Below are 20,231 nucleotides of genomic sequence, written 5' to 3' on the forward strand. Positions count from 1 at the left end.
ATATCCTAATAGAGAAATATTCATTACATCCACGTGTATTTCCTTAAGAAATTTCTAAAACTGAAATGCAAAAATTTAAAGCTTTGATACTTATTGGAAAATTGCCCTTTAGAAAGACTATCTTGCATTTTTCAATGTGGTATGTTTTATATATGCTCCATGGTGATTCACAATATTATAATTCCTTGGATTAAGCCTCGATAAATTTAGTATTGCAGAAGAGCATAAACCTGGATATATCCAGTATCTTTATATAGATGGCTTTCTCCATGTCTGTATCTGTTGCCATATTTTGCAGAGGCTAGTTTAACTCCTTCAGCTTGGAGCACCTTGCATCTTAACCCTGTCCAGGTTCTTGCTCCTCAAATTCTCTCAAAATATCTTGTAGAGTCCATCCTTAATAGGAAGAATAGTCCAAAGAAATGCAGCTATCACCTGAAAACAACCTTTTACCTACAGCATTTTAGACTTTTTTCATTTAAAAATAAATACAGACTGTCTTTAATGAGTGAATTAAAATCTACCTCCAGCAGGAGAAATTATAATCATGCACTGTGTAACATTTTGATTAGCAGCAGACTGCATATGTCTGGTTTCTTATATGTCACCTGGGGACATTGTAGCCATCTTTGTTTACATAGGAATACTACAGTGTTGACACAGTGATCAGATTGCCTTATGATGCCCTTCTAACAATGTATCCCCTTTGTTAAGTACAGTATTACTGTACTGTCAGCTTTAAAGTGGTAGTCATTTCCATGGCCAGCAGAAAAGGTAGATGAGACTCTGTATTTGGTATTACCTATGTGAAGCTGCTTATTTTGTAGGCCCAGAGTTAGAGGTACTGACTTGTTCAAGTTGTCACAGCTGGATAGGGGTGGATTGGTTGTTTGAGCTCAGGTTACCTAGTTCAGGGTTATTTCCATTATACTTCATCTTTCCTTAAAACTGATTTTAGTTCTATTTCTGAATGTGCCACCAAGCATCAGCCATAGAGGTGCAGAATAAATGGCCCCTTCCTATAAGAAAGTTACTCAAAAAAGGAGGGAAATTTAATGAGTAAAAAAGTTGTATGAAAAAGGCAAAAAGTATAGACTGTTCTCTTTGCTCTTTTGACCATATTAAATTCCAACCTGAGGTCAACTGAGAGATCTTTCGGTTGACAATTCTATTTGGTTCTGTGTTTTCATACAGATATATGGATGTCATAAACCAGCAGATTGGACTGGATTTCTTGCTTATAAAGCTTAAACATTAAATTGATAGTTTCTTTTTTTAAAAAAATTATTTATCAAGAAGAGTTATATACCCACACCCATTCCCCCACCCACCCACTCCTTTTCCATCTGTTGGTTCACTTCCCAGATGGCCAGTGCTGAGCCAGGCTGGAGTCAGGGGCTTAATCTCGGTCTTCCAGGTGGGGAGCAGTACTTTGGCAATCTTCCACTGCTTTTCCCAGGCTATTAGTAGGGAGCTGGATTGAAAGTGGAGCAACAGCTACATGAACCAGGGCCCATATGTGATGCCAGCTTCATGGGCTGCAGCTTTACCTGCTGTGCCACAACGCTAGTCCCCTTAAAGTGAGAATTTCTAAGTCTGTATGTTCCCCCTTCCTCTTCAACTGTTTTAAATTATAAAAGTAACATGATTCCTGTTTTTTAAAAAAATTCAAAGTGAACACTTCAGTTAAAAATTAGTCCCCCTCTCAAAAAGCAGTCCTCTTATACCATGCCTCAGAAATCTCTTAACAATTTGTATATATTATTTTACACCTTTTAGTATTTGCTTCTCCATTTATGTGCTGTGTTTAATTTTATGTGGTAGAATATACAGCTCTACTCCATCCTTTTTAATGGCTACAATTGTACCCCGAAGTATAGACCTGGCATAATTTAATCCTTCCCTATTGTTTAGCCTTACCAGTAGAATTGCTTCTGGGTCAAAGGGTGGTACCTATTTATACTTTGGACAAGTACTGCCAAGTAACCCTCAAAAAGGCTGTTTTGAATGGATGACATTCCCACCAGCAGTGTTTGTGACTAGTATTGCATTGTCCACATTATCTATCAGAGATGAATATTGTTGATCGTTTTAACTCTAGTCTGATGGATGAGAAAGCACTGCCTTGTTTGATTAGCATTTTCTGGCTGTTAGTAAAGATGAGCAAATGTTTATATCCTCTGTAAGTTGCAAGTTCATACCTTCTTCTTTCATTTTCAATTGGATTATTTGTTTTACTGAGTTATGAAGTTCTTTTTGTATATTTGAGATTTTAACTCTAATTCTGTTGCAGATATCTTCTGCTTAAGAGGAATTTTACTGTGATCAAACGCTTATTATTTTTTCTTTTAGGTTTCTCAGTTACAGGACTTTGTTGGAAGGCTTTTTTATCCCCAGCTAGGATAACAAAACTGTTTCCTTGCATTTTTTTTTAAAATAACTTTCATAGTTTGGCTTTTCATGTTTAAGTACTGGTGTGAAGTAGGTGTGTATTACTGTATTCATCCAAATAATTAGCGCCTATTTTCCACCCTGGGAACAGCTATTTGATCTGTGAAAATATGCTCAGCTTAAAAGTGAAGTATTTCTGAAAGTGTTATTTATTTATTATAAAAACCTTTGAAATGAGTGCCAGGTAGAAAACTGGCTTGGTTACGTTTAGCTCTTTTAGTTTTTGAGGCTAATTCAGCTTGTTCATGTTTAATACTTAAGCTTTGTTTTGAATTGAAGGCAGAGTATTATCAATAGTGCCCTAAGGGATCCCCGTTATTATATTTCCGTTTGTTTAAGGTCCACATTGCCTTCAGAAGCAGTGGTGGCTGAGAACTAGAGTACCCTTGCGAATAGACAAGCACATTTCATGTAATAGATATACTAGAAGACTTCAAAAAGAGCTCATGGAGAATGGAATTACAAGGAAAATAGGAATTTTCCAAGAACTTTTTGAAGCTCCCTTGTAAATATTTGAAAGCAGCAGACTGTTCACACTGTTTGGTTTATTTAAAAACATTTGAAGTGACTGTGTGCCAGGCTGTGTGTGGTGGTTTTAAATTTACTCTAACAGAGCTGGTTTTGTCTGTCCCGCATTTTGGGATCTAGCTGTGTGTTTAAAGACTTTGTTTTGTGATTTTCTTATCAATGAACTGATTGGAGTCTCATAGCAAACCTGTGAAGTTGGAAATATTTTCATCATATTGAAAAACTTTCTGCCATATTGATAATTGCTGTGAATATCTTGCTCTTTTTAAATCATACAAAATAATTCTTGTCTGTGATCCTTCTAAATTCATTTGAGCTAGCTCGAAGTGTGATATCCAATTAAAATCTTTGAATAAATGACATGGCCTGCACAGTATTTAGTAGGCTAGTTGGCCTTTGGAGAACTATAATCTGAGAATGAGACTGGAGCCTCCCGATCTTGTCATCAAAGTAGAGTTTAACTTTTTGTTCATTGCAGTGCTTAATGCTACCGATCTGGAGATTAACACATACTGTATGTTCATTCTCCTTATGCAGTAATATGTACACAGTTTGAAAAGACCAGCTCTTTCTTGCTTTTAATCAGATCTGCCTGCCTGCCTATCTAGCATAAGGTTGCAGCCCTTACATTAATCTGGAGCAATAACAACATGACTTACTGTTTGCTGGGCACAGTCCTATGAGATAAACTGTGTTTTTTATTTGACAGAGGTAACTGACTCAGAGAGGTACAGTAACTTATCTAAGATCATACACCTAAGCCCAGGTCAGTTGTCCTCTACTTCAATTTGACTCTTTTCCACTAACATTCCTTAGTCTTTTAATATAAGTTTTAAAAACAGACATGTCAAGAAAAAGTAAGATGAAAAAAAATTTTTTAAATGAAAATAGACATGTATGGGAGCAAATAAGTACATTACTAAAATGTCTCTTCCTTCTCCCATGTAGCTATGTCTTTTTTTTTAAAAGATTTTATTTATTTGAATGACAATTACAGAGAGAGGTGAAGACAGAGAGAGGTCTTCCATCTGCTGGTTCACTCCCCAAATGGCTGCAGCAACAGAGCTGAGCCAATCTGAGGCCAGAAGCCAAGAGCTTCTTCTGGGTGTCCCACGTGAGTGCAGGGACCCAAGGACTTGGGCCATCCTCTGCTGCTTTCCCAGGCGCATTAGTAAGGGAGCTGGATTGGATGTGGAACAGCCAGGACTTGAACCAGCACCCATAAGGGGTGCTGGCGCTGCAGGCCAGGGCTTTATCCCACTATGCCACATTGCTGGCCCCCATAGCTATGTCTTTTGACACGATATATTAAGGCATATAAAACCTTGCTTGTGCTTTCAGCTTTTCTTTGTGTGTTTTTATGTATTGACTTTGTTGCCTTTATATTATGATCTCTAACATACTTTTTTTACTTTTAAAAAAAATTTTCTGCTTTTCTGTACACTTAGCTATCTTATAGTACCCATCTCAACAGTGCCCCCTGCATATAGCATGATTACAACTATGAGGGTATTGCAGACAGTTCTTGGAAAGTGGAATTGGGCGATAAGTTTTCTTGGTCCAAAAAATTAATATCTGCAGTTTGAATTTTCATGAGTTACAGAGAGAGGTAGAGAATCAGAGAAAGAGAGAGGTCTTCCATCCACTGGTTCACTCCCCAAATGGCCTGTGGCCAGAAATGAGCTGATCCGAAGCCAGGAGCCAGCTTCAACAGTTATCAACACATGGCTGTTTTATTTATGCGCCACTGCTGTGTCCAGTTTTTAAACAGATTCCTAAGTTAGTCACAGATAGACAAAGCATAGTTATTGTGGCTCTTGAGGCTGGCCTATGCAGCCAGATCACCTATATAGTCTGAAAAAAATAAAATGGTCCCACCTCAGATCTATTGAGTTAGATAATTACATGATCAGGCATTTTTAATTTTCAGAATTAGTCTCAAGATGAAATGTCTTTTTTAGATGATTTTTAAGAACTTGACTTTTGATAAATGAAAATGTTTTCCTGAACTCATCTAATGCTGCCTGTAGCGCTTCTGGGTGAAACTCACCTGTCATGGCTGGCGCCCTGGCTCACTTGGCTAATCCTCCGCCTGTGGCACTGGCACCCCAGGTTCTAGTCCCAGTCGAGGCGCCGGATTCTGTCCCGGTCGCTCCTCTTCCAGGCCAGCTCTCTGCTGTGGCCCAGGAGAGCAGTGGAGGATGGCCCAAGTACTTGGGTCCCTGCACCTGCATGGGAGACCGGGAGGAAGTACCTGGCTCCTGGCTTTGGATTGGTGCCGCGCTGGCCATAACGGCCATTAGGGAAGTGAACCAACCGAGGGAAGACCTTTCTCTCTTAAGAATATTAGTTTAAAGGCTGATTTCCTGTTAGAGCCGGCCAAGTCTGCCAGAGCACTTGCATCTTTGACACTGGTGAGATAGAGTCATTGTTATAATTGGTATTTTGTACCAAATTTAGCCACAGATAAGGGAAGGGGATGGGAGACAATTCTTAAAGGGTAGGCTATGGTTATTCGAGAGAACCAATTTAAAATGTATAGACAAAGGACTCTTCTATTTAGTTTGTGTAACGTACACTTAAGCTTTGCTGCTATTTTTGTTGAGAATGATGAGAAGGGCTCTTTGGCACACTGCCATTTCCTCTCTGGCAAAACTGATAATCTCCAACTTTGATGAGCCCTCTTTTGTTACCAAGTTCTTCCGATGCCAGTTTCTTTGAGTAATTGGGAGTAAACGGCACAAGGATAGGATAACCTGGTGGATCTGCAGATTCCCAGGACTGTGGAGTAGACCATGTGCTGGACTGTGTTCTCAGATACCATTCTCAGTTCCACAGTTGATGTTGAAGGTTTCAGGCTCCTCTTTCTTAGTATCCTTGCCCTTTTTCATTGCTTGAGTATACTGCAGTGCAAGAGAAGGCATATACACTTAATCTGAGGTATAGTGGTTGTGGTTTTAAATAAGTGACTCTCAAGGTGTCTCTGCAGGTACTTTCCAGATTTGTCTTGGGTGATTAAAGGCTATTCTTCAGTTGCTTTATTATTATATCTTACTAGCAGTGCCCATTAAAATCTAGGTCAGCAACCCTCAGGGCATATGGGAGTCATCTTTTATGTGGTCAAGGATAGGGAGGCTGGTGTCTGTATGAGGTGGGGTTGGCAGGGTGAGTTGTGCATATAGACATGTGCACTGACAAGTTGTGGACCAGATTTGGATTCGAATCCAGGTTCTACCCCTTACAGGTATTGGTGTGGCCACTGATGGCCTCAGTAAATTGGGCACAGTCTTTACCTGCAAGTTCGAAGAATTAGATAATGCATAACAGGTTAGAGTAAATGTTAGCTGTTGTGATCATAGGGTGATTCTCAGAATATTTGGATATTAATGTAGATAATCAGAAACCAGACTCATAGTAAGGCCTCACAGTTACAGTGTTGTCTCCGTTAACAAATCAGTTAACCAGTGATGTCTGTGCCTTTGTTATCAAATAGTGAGGAGGCTGGGCTTCGTGATTTAGCTTGCTGCTTCCCAACGTGATGGATGGTCAGGGCAGCGCCCACCTGAATTTACTTTCAGAGACTGTGAGGCAAAGACAAAGAGAAACAAGCATTTTGCTTTGTGGTGCTTTGGAGTTTAGTGTTATACAAACATTTTTTGTTTAAAAAACAAACCATAATTCATTTCCATAGCTCCAGTGGGATTTTCAGGCCTATTTTGATTCAGCTCCAGACCCATAGATATGTCAAACATCTCTTACCTACCAGTAATCAGTCATGTCAATAAAAATCAAATGCTTTCTGAGTGCCAAGCTCCAAACAGCCAGAAGGTGTAGGACAGAACCTCCTAAAGCAAGCCAACAGTTAATCCAGTGGGTTTGTTTAGGTTATATTGTTCTTTGATGCGTGTCCTTTGTTTGGATCAGGAACTACTGTTTTCTTCCTTAAGAATTTTGCACAAAGAATTTGTGATTGTAAATGGATGCATAGATTATAGAAAATTTGCAAAGATGAAAAAGCCTGAAACATAAATAAAACTGTGTTACTCTGCCACCTAGAGGCAGCTACTTGATAATGTTTTGCATGTCTTCCCTTCTCCCATTTTTTTTTTAAACTTCCCCCTCCATATGACATTTTCTCACTAATAGTGGTAGGTACAGGGTTCTGTGTAAATACATAGAGAGGGGCACCTAGTCAAGATTTAAGAAATTAGGGAAAGGATTGTCCTAATTCTGGATAGTGTTTGTGTTATTCAAAATCCACATAAAGTGCTCTTTATGTGAAGGTGAAATAGGAGCTGAATGGTTTCCTACCCCCAACATTCTTAGGAACCCTTTCAGTTGTCCCTTCTTTATAAGATAATTTGCATCCACTTAGGAACCCATGCTAGTGTCGTTATTCCCCCTCCTTTCTCCTCTACCTTTCAATGACCCCATAGTTCCTGCTTCCCTTCTACAGCCAGCCTTTCAAGAGCATCTTCTACACATGCTGGTGTGGCTTCACTTCCCATTGGTCACCTGCCTCACTGCAGTATGGCTTCCTTTCTGCTGTCCCACTGAAACTATTGCTTGTTGAGTTATCTCCGATCCAATTTTAATGGACAGATCTCATTTTGACATTTGATGCAGTTGATCACTGTTGCCATCTTTTGTCTTTCATGATATCATGATTAACTAGTTTTGCACCTACCTCAACGGCTTTTCCATTGCTGAGTATATTCTCTTGCAAAATCAAAGGAGCAGCATTGCCTTACCTCTTCCTATGCCTTACCTTTAAACAAAAACTCAGGTATGGGCCTCCTTCCTTCTTTGTAGGCAGTCCTTTCATTCACAGATTTTACTCTCAGTGCATATGTCTTTTCTGAACTCCCATTCTACAGGTGTGTATTACATGCCTATCTGTGGAAGATACTGTGTGGGATGCATTGTGGTAAATTGAATCCGAATTACAATTACTTTTTTTTTTTTTTGACAGGCAGAGTGGATAGTGAGAGAGAGACAGAGAGAAAGGTCTTCCTTTTTGCCGTTGGTTCACCCTCCAATGGCCGCTGCGGCCGGTGCATCGCGCTGATCCGAAGCCAGGAGCCAGGTGCTTCTCCTGGTCTCCCATGCGGGTGCAGGGCCCAAGCACTTGGGCCATCCTCCACTGCCTTCCCGGGCCATAGCAGAGAGCTGGCCTGGAAGAGGGGCAACCGGGACAGAATCCGGCGCCCCAACCGGGACTAGAACCCGGTGTGCCGGCGCCGCAAGGCGGAGGATTAGCCTGTTAAGCCACAGCGCCGGCCAATTACTAATTGCTATGAAAGAAACAAGCAGGTACTGTAATGGAGAAAATTACAATGGGACCAGCTTTAGGTGGGTTGCCATGGGAAGCCTCTCTAGGTCTGTTTAAATGTCAGTTCCTCAAATGGAACTAGCTGTGGGAAGAGTGGACAGGACAGAAAAACATTCCAGGGGGAACAGCACTTCTAAAGACCAGAGGCCTTATAAAGAACTTAGAGTGTTCCAGGAACTAAATGGAAAGACTAAGGTAGTTGTGCGGAGGGAAGCAATGGGAGTGTTTCAGTGGCCAAATCAGCCCAGGGCTCTTGGGGTTAGAGTTTGGATGGAATTCTAGGGAACCTGTTGAAAAGTTTTAATTAGGGAAGTAACATCTGATTTATGTTTTCAGGAGATTACTTCTGCTCTATGGAGGGTGGATTGGGTGGAAGTGGGAGATCAGTTGTCCCTGTTTCACAGTTGAGAAAACAGAAGTAGATTAGTCTGTTAGTCATACAGTGAGTGAGACAGCAAGGATTTTTTTTTCTATTTTTGACAGGCAGAGTGGACAGTGAGAGACAAAGGTCTTCCTTTTTGCCGTTGGTTCACCCTCCAATGGCCGCTGCGGCCGGCGCATCGCGCTGATCCGAAGCCAGGAGCCAGGTGCTTCTCCTGGTCTCCCATGCGGGTGCAGGGCCCAAGCACTTGGACCATCCTCCACTGCCTTCCTGGGCCATAGTAGAGAGCTGGCCTGGAAGAGGAGCAACCGGGACTAGAACCCGGTGTGCCGGAGGATTAGCCTGTTGAGCCACGGCGCCGGCCAGCAAGGATTTTTATCCCAGTTTTCTTTGTCTGAGCCTGTATTCTGATCTAGTGCTTCTCAAACTTTAATAGAATCTTGTTAAAATTCAGATTCTGATTTCCTCCAGTTTGGGAGGGACCTGAAATAGATTATTTTTGTGCAATCTTAAGTAACTCTCAGGTGATGTCAGTGCTGCCAATCCTTGGACCATCCTTTGAGTAGTGAGGCTTGTCTGCCATTACCTCAGATGCTGTTGAGCACCTATGGGAACTACAGGTGTCCCCTGCCCTTAGCTGATTCAATGTGGGAAGCCATTATTTCTAAGTTTTATCAGCTGGTGGCAATTACTTTCGAATGCATCACCCTTATTTAAGGAGTGACTCCCCTCAATATATTTTAATACTACAAAACCAAAATTCAAACCTCAGAAGTACGTGGAAAGTTGAAATGAGGATTGAAAACAATAATTCATTAGTTTTCTTCAAGCTGACCACCTTTCTGACTTGAGCTTGGTGCTCAGAATTCTGGTTCTGATCAACAAAGGCAGTAGGCCATTTTTTTAATGTAATTGGATTTTCAACTGTTTAGCTTCTAAGAGTATGTAGAACACATCCCTAGGTTACTTTATTACTGAGATTGACAGTATCTCCACTTCTCATCTTGTGTTCCGGTTTCCTCTCTTGGAATACTTTTGAACAATAGAATCTAAAAGTGGAGAAGAATCTGCCATGAATTTATGTTCTCATGTGCATTTATTATAGTAATAAAACTGGTAGAGTGAATAGCATGTTATTAAAGCATGGACTTGAGTCAGAATTTAGACCTTGATGCCAACATTTACCAAGCAGGCAAGGTACTTTTCTTCCTGAGCCTCAGTTTCTATCTATAAACAGATGTAAAACTTGACTGGAGTGGTGAGGGTTTTATGAAGGTACTTCAAAGTGTGCATAAAAACGAAATTAAAAGATAACTTTATTTTGTGTAAAAAACATTTTGAAATCAGTGTGAGTATGAGAGAATATTACATGAAGACCCTTGGCAGTGTATCTCAAAGTGTATTCTTTGGGATACTTAAATTGCTGGACTTTCAGTAGATACCACTGGAAAAAAAATGGTTCTGTGCCCTAATGAGCTTCCTTTACCCAAGATTTCTCAGAGCCACCAATAATGTCAGTTAGCCATGTGACCATCCTAGAGAAAGGGAGATTCTGTAACATTTACCAAATTACCAGATCCTTGTCTTCCTGCACAGAGCAAGGCTCTAACACATTTTGGGAAGCACCAGCCTCAGTATTGTCTGGCTTGTTGAAACTCAGAAGACATTATCCCCTCCCACTGTGAAACCAGATTAGAAGTATGATAACTAGGAATAAAACTTCTGAGTTTTCATTTTTCCCCCCAAGTTTATTAGGTCGAGCAAGTTCCCTTCCACTGGTCCATTCAGGCCAAAACTGGGAGCTGAAAACTCAGTCCAGGCCTCCCTCGTGGGTGTCAAGGACCCAGTTACTTGAGCCATGACTGCTGCTTCCTAGGGTGCATGTTAGCAAGCAACTGGAGTCAAGCTAGAGCTGAGCATTGAACTTAGGCACTCCCACTGTAGGACATGGCATCTTAAACCACTAGGCCAAATGCCCACGCTGGAGTTTTCTAACTTGATGACTCATAGGCAGTGTTATCTTTATTTTTAAAATTATGAATATTGGCAGTCGAATTACAGAAGCCAGATTAGCATTATACTTGTGTAGAAATTTGTGTGTGTTTGTTCATTTGTTTTGGCTTTTTTTCTAAACTGGGTGCATCACAGGCTCACACTTAGGACTTAAGAGTCTAGAGCCACTGATGCAAATAACCTGAGATGATTCTGTTGGAAGCAGAAGCACTTCCAACTAAGTGTTTCTGTGGGAGGTCCTTGGCTGTAGTTCTAGGCTTCTTGGTTCCTTCCAGTTTTTGAATGTAGATCCAGCCGTCTGTCAGTTCTTTGAACTATCCAGTATCCTTCCAGTAAATTACTTTCTGCATTACTTAGCCAGAGTCTTTGTATCATTGCAGACATTTGACTAGTACAATATCCTAAGTTAAAGCAAGATGCTTGCATGAAGATTTACCAGGGACTTCAACATAATTTTTAAACCAGTTAAATGATTGTGAATTGCTTATTTCAGCACACAAATTAATCCATGTTCTTATTTTGGAATAATGATCGAGGTTTTCTAAATAGAATTTGTTTTTTCGAACAGTTTTAGGTTCACAGCAAAATTGAGCAGAAAGTACAGAAATTTCCCATATTCCACTTCCCCATACATATATATGCATAGCCCTCCACATCATCAAGGTTCCTCCACCAGAGTGACATAGTTGTTAGAATTGTTGAACCTATATTGGTGCATTGTTGTCACCCAAAACCCATAGTTTTACATTGGAATTTGCCCTCAGTGTTTTAATTTTTGTGGTATGGATGTACTTAAAATGACATGTATCCATGTATCATAGAGTAGATTCACTGCACTAAACATCCTCAGGGCTCTGCCTGTTCATTTCTTTCTCCTCACTAATCCTTGGCAACCACTGATCTATAACTGTCTGCATAGTTCTTCAGAATGTCGTATAGTTGGAATCATACTGTATGTAGCCTTTTGAGAATGACTTCTTAAGTTTCCTCAATATCTGTTCATGGCTTAATAGCTCTTTCTTTCTAGTGTTGAATAACATGTCATTGTCTGATTGTACCACCCTTTATTCATTCACCTGCCAAAGGACATCTTGGTTCCTTCCAAGTTTGGGCAATTAGGAATAAAGCTATAAATATGTACATGTAGATTTTTGTAAAAACTTATTTTAACTCCTTGAATAAATATAAATGAATGTGATTGCTGGGTCCTGTGGTAAGAAGGTGTTTAGGTTTGTAAGAAAACTTCTGAAGTACCTGTACCATGTTGTAGTCCCACCAGCAGTGAATGAGAATTCTGTTGTTCCACAGTCTTGTCAGCAATTAGTGTTCAAGTGTTCTGGGTTTTGGTCACTCTCATGAGTGTATTTCCTTTTAATTTGCATTTCCTGATGACTTATGTGGAAAATATTTGCATGTTTATTTTTTAGCTGTATATCTTTTGGAGAGGTATCTGTTAAGATCTTTGGCCTATTTTTTAAATTGGCTCACTTCTTAAGGCGAAGTTTTAAGAGTTCTTTGTGTGTTTTAGATAACAGTCCTTTCTTTGTATGTCTTTTGCAAATATTTTCTCCAGCCTCTGGCTTGTCTTTTTATTCTCTTGATAGTGTCTTTTGCAGAGCAGATTTTTTTTTTAATTTTAATAAAGTCTAGTTTATCAGCTTTTTTCATGGATCATACCTTTGGTTATATCTACAGAGTCATTACCAAACTGTAGGTAATTGGATTTTTCTCCTGTGATATTTTCTGGAAGTAGAGTTTAGCTTTTTACATTTAGGTTTACATTTAGGTTTTACATTTAGGTCTCTGATCCATTTTTAGTTAATTTTTGTGAAGGATGTAATGTTGGTCTGCATTTCTTGTACATGTTGATGTCCTGTTAACAGCACAATGTATTGAAAAAATTCTTTTGTCTTTATTGCCTTTTCTTCCTTGTCAAAGATCAGTTGGCTATGTGAGTCTGTGTCTGGCTTCCCCTTCCTGTTCTTTCACCAGTACTGCAGTCTTTTGATTACTGTATTTATGGTAAATATGTATGAGCCCTCTGATTTTGTTCTCCTTCAATACTGTGTTGGCTATTCTGAGTCTTTTGCCTTGCCATATGAATTTTAGAATGAATTTGTCAATATCCACAGAATAACTTGCTGAGGTTTTTATTAGATTTGCATTGGCTCTATAAGTGAAGTTCAGAATAGCTAACATCTTGAGAGTATTGAGCTTTCCTATTTGTTGACATGTAATATGAGGATGCTTCAAAAAGTTTTTGGGAAATATGAATTTATTGTGGTGCCAAAAAATCCATCCATGCAAGCAATCATATTCCCATTTGCATTCAAAGTTCCTGAAAATAGGTGCTATTTTTAAAACTGCAGGAATTTAAAAAAAAACATTTTGTGTCAAAAAATAAACTTTGCTATGAGTATTAGATTTTGTGGGATTTTGCTGTGTAGATAATCCTTTGTCATTTGTAAACAGGGAAAGTGTTATTTCATTTTTGATTTGTATGCCTGTTATTTCCTTTTCTTGCCATATTATAGGGGTTAGAATTAACATAATGTTGAATAAAAGGGGTAAGAACAGACATTGCCTTGTTCCTGATCCCAAAGGGAAATCATCTGTTATTTGAGTTGTATGGTGTCAGGGCTAACTGGTACTTCATACAGTAGAAGCAGTATTAGTAGCCTTCCAGCTAATGACTGCAGCCACAATAGTATGACAGCTACTTGCTGTATAATAGATGTGATGGATGTAAACAGTTTTGTGATAAAAGGGAGAAAAATGCAAGCCTTAGAGTAAGTGTACAAATAGTTCAGCCTATTATTTGCACCACATGGATAAGATTGTTGCCAAAATCTTGCTGGCTTCGTTTTAATATTTTGAGGTTATTGGCAGTGTGCTTTTTTTGGTATTAGTTACTGAAGTAATTTCTTAAAAAGGAATATAGAATTTTATACCCTAAATATCAACTTTTCCCTTCAGAAATCCTCCTTATAGAAAAGTATTAGATAACACTTTTAAATGAATTGATGTTAATTACCTTGATTTAATCCTTACATGTTGTATACGTGTGTACACCTTACTACCTAATAGCCAGGCCTCTGAATTGGCATAGCATCCTTCCAATATTTTTACTTTAAACATATGACAGAGTCTACGTTGTATGTTGTCTGTGTCTAAGCTTGTAGAGCTCTCAATTGTAGCTTTAAGTTCTCACTTCTTTTGGGAATTTTTTTCTTTTCAGATCATAAAGCAAATAATTGAAATCATGAAAGTAGACAGGACTAAACTGAAAAAGACACCTACAGAGGCCGTAAGTATCCAGAAATTTGCTTTGCCTATCTCTTCATTACAGAGAAAAATCCTTGTGATCAGTTCACCCATACTGGTCTTCCAGAAATGTCAGCACTTATATGCAAAGTGCAATAAAACAGCAGCTTGCCTTGAAACACTAAAACTTTGTTTTGAACTCCCCTTGATTAACAAATTGAATGGCCAAATGACCCATGGAAAATGAGCGCTAGACAGTTCTTTGTATAACTGAAGTAGGCTCTTAGGCTGCTATTCCTATGCATTGAAAGGCAGTATGGTATAATGGAAAGAGCAAGTGTGGATTAAAATTCTGACTGTAGCTGTGAGATCTCATACAATTTTATTTTCTTTTTTAAAGTATTTTTAAAAATTTTTTTTTAGTTCTATTTGAAAGGCAGAGAGATCAAGATCTTCGATCTTCTGATTCACTGTTCAAATCCTTGAAATAGCCAGGGTTGGATCAAGGCAAACCTAGGGACTCAGAACTCCATCTGTCTTCCATGTGGGTGGCAGGGATCCAGGTATTTGAGCCGTCACCTGCAGCTTCCCACAGTGTGTGTTAGCAGGAAGCTGGATTAAAAACAGAGGGAGGCCTGTAACCCAAGCACTCTGATAAGGATGTAGGCATCCCAAGTGGTGTCTTAACCACTGTGTCAAACACCTGCTCCCACGATTTTTTGCGGGGTAGGAAATTAAAGTAGTGGGGCCAGTACTGTGGTGTAGCAGGTTAAGCCACCATCTGCAGCGCTGACATCCCATATGGGCACCAGTTTTGAGTCCCAGCTGCTTTGCTTCTGATTCAGCTCCATACTAATGACTTGGGAGGGCATCAGAGGATGGCCCAAGTGCTTGGGCCACTGCACCCACGTGGGAGACATGGATGGAGCTCCTGGCTTCGGCCTGGCCCAGACCTGATCATTGCAGACATTTGGGGAGTGAACCAGTGGGTAGAAGATCTCTTTTCTCTCGGTCTCTTCCTCTCTCACTGTAACTCTTGAAAATGAAAGTAGTAACAACTTGCTGGTGTTCTTGTGAAGCCTGTGTTTTAGCTTTCTTTATAGTAATAAATAATCATCCAATTCAGTTTAACCTCTGTATTGTGTGTCCATGTCAGCAGATCCTATTTCGGCTTCAGTCTAGTATGCCATCAGCTGATTTGAACCCTGCATTCTGAAGTTAAGGAAACATTGCTAAAGATACTCCCGCAGACCCTTTGCTGTAGTTCAAAGAGCACAATCTTTAGAATTAGACCTGCATTTGTAGGTGAGAGTTTATTAGCTTGCCTGGTTTCCACAGTTACAAAATGGGTTAACAGTTTCTCTCTCCTTGATACGAGGCAATTACTTAGCACAGTGTCTGACATGTAATAAATTAGTTAAGTTTTTAAATACAAACTGCTTGTTTTTTTTTTCAAAAATGAAGCTATCTACCAAGTTATCACTGAAGGATCTCCATTCTTAACATTTTTATATTTCTTCCAGTCTTTTAAAAATTATTGCATGTGCACAGTTATCTTGCCCATTCATCAGTATTGTTTCCCAGTATCCCCACTAGCGTTATCTTTTTACAGATTATCTTTTCAACCTTTATAAGTTTATTAGATGAGGGAAGAAGTATTTCACTGTTCTAACCTGTATTGCTTCAATCTATGTATTTTTCAAGCTTTTGGACCTTGTATCAGTTATCTTACAGCTTTCATTTTGTATTTGACATTGTCATGTGACTGTGTTTCTTACTGAATGTCATATATATATGAGAGAATATTTTTTTAAAAAAAAAGGTTTATTTATTTGAAAGGTAAAGTTACGAAGAGGCATAGAGAGAGAGAGGTCTTCCATCCTCTGATTCACTCCCCCCTCAAATGGCTGCAACTGGCCTGATCCGAAGCCAGAAGCTTCTTCCAGGTCTCCCATGTGGGTGCAGGGGCCCAAGGACTTGGGCCATCTTCTGCTTTCCCAGGCTATAACAGAGAGTGGAGTAGCCAGGACTCAAACTGATGCTCATATGGGATGCCAGCACTGCAGGCCATGGATGCTTTACCTGCTACACCACAGTGATGGCCCCGAGAGTATATTTTTATTTATCTCTTGCAGTTACTTTCATCGGCTTTTGCTTCTGAGTATTTAAAAGTGTTCATTTATTAGATGGACATTCAGAGAGTGACTCCCATTTACTGGTTCACTCTCCAGATGTCTGCAATGGCCAGGACTGGACTGGGCAAAAGCCAGGAGCTCAATACAGGTCTCCTATGGGGTTCAGGAATCTGTTTACTTGAGCCAAAGCCAGGTATTGAACCTAGGCCCTTGGATATGACATGTACATCTTAACCAGTGATCTAACTGCTAGGCTAGAAGCCCTGAGTTTTTTCATTTATTTGAAAGGCAGAATTATAGGGAGAGACAGAGAAAGAGAGGGAGAGAGAGAGATCGATCTTCCATCCGCTGGTTCACTCCCCAATTGGTTGCAACGACTAAGGCTGGACTAGACCGAAGCCAAGAGCCAGGGGCTTTGTGGGTGGCAGGGGCCCAAGTACTTGCCATCTTCTGCTTTCCCAGGCACATTAACAGGGAGCTGGATCAAAAGTAGAGCAGCCGAGACTATTAACTGGTGCCTATATGGGATGCTGGCATTGCAGTTGGTGGCTTTAACCTGCTATGCTACAAAGCCAGCCCCCGCAGGTGTTCCTTATATATATGTTTTGGAAATCAACCCCTGAAAGACATCAAGCAAAGTGAATTAAGTCAGTTGTAAAGGTCCAAATACTGCATGATTCCTCTGGTGTGAGGCATCTAAAATAGAGATGGCCAGTAGAGTGGTGGATGCCAGGGAATGGGGGAAGTTGTTCAGTGCATATAAAGTTATACAAGATGAGTAAGTTGTAGAGTTCTGCTGTACAACATATTGCCTGTAGTCACAAAAGTATTGTGCACTTAAAATTTTGTTAATAGATTTCTTAACATGAACACAAAAAGGGGTAGGAGGAAACTTGGAGGGAATGGATACATTTATTGCCTGGGTTATGTTATGGTGATGGTAATGTGAGTTTATGTGTATATCCAAACTCACCAAATAATATACACCAATTATGTACAGTTTTTTTATATCAGTTATAACTTAGTAAAGCAGGGATAGTGGGGAAGACACATGACTAGCTGGGAAAAATATTGATAATCCAGTGTAATCACTATCTTTAGTAGTTAGGTCAGTAGGAAAAATGAATGGCCCAATGACAAAATGAGCATAGAACATTTTAGAAAAGAACAAAACTAGTAAACATCCAGATAATTTTAATCTTATAGATCATCAAAAGAAATAGTATTTTTTTTAACTTAGTGGATTATAAAGGATTTAGCAAATTACTTAGGATAAGCTTCTACAAATGGAATTTTTAGGTTATCAACTATGTACATTTTTAAGACTTGAATTGCCTTTTTCCCTCAAGTAGAATATAAGAGTGTTCATTTTCCCACGGTGTGGTCAATACTAGGTATTATATCTTACATTGATCATTTGTATAGCAACAGCAGTGCAAAGGATTTTTCCCCTAGGTTTGATATCTGTTGGAACAAATCAATAGAAACCCTGGCTGTTGGTATGGAACTATTGAACTGGCAAGCTCTTTTGTTTATGTTAGGATGAGTAAGGAAAAATCATGTTTACATTTATATAGTGAGGCTAATAGGGTAAAGATGCCATTATGCCAACTGGTTCTTGGGAGCAGGAAATACAAGTATCTTAGATGCCTCAGAAATGCATGTGCCAGAGGGTCAGAAATGGACCCTGTGAAAGCTTCAGGGCTGCCACACAAGGAATATTTCTAGGAGTTTTGAGGTCTGCCAAACATTGAGACATGCCTTTCAAAAGCAAGACAAGTCCCTGCACCTTGTCCCACACACAATGAAGGAGAAGGAATGCTGTATAGGATACTTCTTTTGGATTTTTTGTCATTTGGTCATGCTATTTTGATCTGTTTACTGGGTAACCTTTAAAGCATTCAGTGGGCCATTGCTAAAGTGCTAGTGAGGTTTGGATCTAGAAAAGATTGCAAAAGCTCTGATGCAAGCCGCCCTACTACTTGGACATTATGACCTAGGAGACCTAGTTATTTGACTTTGGTGTCAAGGATACATGTGGTGCCCCAAAAGGAGAATCACAATTAAGAACTCTAGAGTTTTAGCCATATTGTGTATGTTTTTTTAAAGCTCTTGTTATAGTCCACATTGTGTTTTAGATGCCGAAAATAAAATTACCACAGTTTGAGTCTCAACTGCTGTATTGCTGTATACATAAGTGGCATTAGTTCATTTTAGAATACTGAGATTCAAAGAGGTAGCTTATCGACAACCTAATTCCAAAGTCCGCGCCTCTCAATATTTAAGCTGTTGTTATGTGAGATAAGTTCTTCATGTATGTGGCAGACATTTGAGCTTCCTGTCTCTAAGGTAGCTATTCTGTTTCAGGCAAGAAACCTAAGTGATTGGATTTCTCATGATCAGTTACCTGACTAAATACAGCTCAAAACTGAACCCAGATTTGTTTGGTTACAAATCTGGGCCCCTTCCCAGGGTACTGTTCTGTCTGTATAAAGTTAAAGTGTAGGGCCTGCTGTTGTAGTTCTGCGGGTTAAGCGGCTGCTTATGACACCAGTATCCCATATCAGAGTGCCAGGTTCGAGTCCTAGCTGCTGTACTTCCAATCCAGCTTCTTGTTAATGTGCCTGAGAAAGCAGATTATGGCCCAGGTGCTTGAGTCTCTGCCACCTATGTGGGGGAACCAGGTGGAGTTCCTGGCTCTTAGCTGATAGAGGCATTTGTGGAATGAAACAATGGATGAAAGCTCTGTCTCTGCCTTTCAAATAAATAAATATTTTTTAAAAAATTATTTTATTTGAAAGACAGAGAAACAGAGAGGTAGAGACAGAGAGAAGCCTTCCATCCACTGGCTCACTCCCCAGAGGGTCGCAACGGCCGGCACTGCACCTATCCGAAGCCAGGAGCCAGGAGCTTCTTTCAAGTCTCCCACGCGGGTGCAGGGGCCCAAGGACTTGGGCCATCTTCTGCTGCTATCCCAGGCCATAGCAGAGAGCTGGATCAGAAGAGGAGCAGCTGAGACTAGAACCAGCACCCATATGGGATGCCAGTGCTTCAGGCCAGGGCTTTAACCCACTGTGCCACAGCGTCATCCATTTACAGCACGTTTCTCTGTCCCAGCTTGTATTTTCTTCCTCCCTTCTACTTTTGGATACTTTAAACTCTCAAACCTTTCCTTGTTACCTGGCAGACAAGCCCTTTCATCAGTAAGCAAAAATGTATGGAAATGGGAACCCCAAGAAGGAATGAAGTCATCCTAGTTTTACAAAGTTCAGAAGCTCTTTGCCTTGCCTCAGTTGGAGGGTTTAATGTTGGAGGAAAATGTAGCCAGTGCTGATCTTCACCTTTAGTTGGGATTTCACTGGTTGTATTTTTCTCATTCAAATTGCTGTTAATGTTTAGCCTTTTCCCTCCGTTTCTGTTATTTGTAACCTTCCAAGAACTTTGCATGTATATAGGTTTATCAAGTTTTTAACACAGATGGATTATTATGGAAGAAAAATTTTCTCTGAGGTTTCCAATGTAATCCTATGATAATTGACAAATCTCCGGTTTTCCTAAGCATTGTATTCTAGCATAAATTACATTACTGTGTGGGCTCCCTCTCTTTGTCACATATTCCAAAACACCTTTTGTGTATATTTGTTTTTCTCAGCCTGCAGACTGCAGAGCCTTAATAGACAAACTCAAAGTTTGTAATGATGAGCAACTCCTCTTGGAACTACAGCAGATTAAAACATGGAATATTGGAAAGGTATGTGAACTCATGCTTCCAGAAGATACAACTCACTTTACTAATACGTCATGCTGTGTGTTTTGATACAGAAATAGCAACACAATGGAGTAGTCACAGCACTTACCCAGCAAGTAGCTAGCATATGCCTAGTACAGTTCTAAACCAGTGACCTTCAACCTGAATGGTTTCCAAGAAAATTTTCAAAGGGAAAACTTGTCTAGCCAAGGATGAAGAATTCTTGCACAGGTGATAATAAAGAAGCTCAACCACAAAGTTCTTTTAGTTTGACAATATGACTTTGAGATAGTCTACAGATTTATACCTTTAGTTTAAAATAATTTTCTTTAGGTAACTCTAAAAATGAACCCTTCTGATTAAATGGGTTCTTATAAG

The 20,231-nt window shown here is 39.7% G+C and overlaps 1 protein-coding gene across 17 annotated transcripts in view; it reads left to right on the forward strand.

Moving 5' to 3' along the window:
- Positions 1 to 20,231, forward strand: part of HUWE1 (HECT, UBA and WWE domain containing E3 ubiquitin protein ligase 1) — a 140,609-nt gene that overhangs the window by 16,377 nt on the left and 104,001 nt on the right. For all 17 annotated transcript variants that reach the window (XM_062184542.1, XM_062184538.1, XM_062184551.1 and 14 more), the window contains 2 exons: positions 13,945 to 14,013; positions 19,758 to 19,856. In XM_062184542.1, coding sequence (XP_062040526.1) covers positions 13,969 to 14,013; positions 19,758 to 19,856 — 144 coding nt within the window. In that variant the 5' untranslated portion in view covers positions 13,945 to 13,968. The remainder of the gene's footprint in view (positions 1 to 13,944; positions 14,014 to 19,757; positions 19,857 to 20,231) is intronic.

The sequence above is a fragment of the Lepus europaeus genome, chromosome X (genome assembly GCF_033115175.1).
Source record: "Lepus europaeus isolate LE1 chromosome X, mLepTim1.pri, whole genome shotgun sequence".
Lineage (NCBI taxonomy): Eukaryota > Metazoa > Chordata > Mammalia > Lagomorpha > Leporidae > Lepus > Lepus europaeus.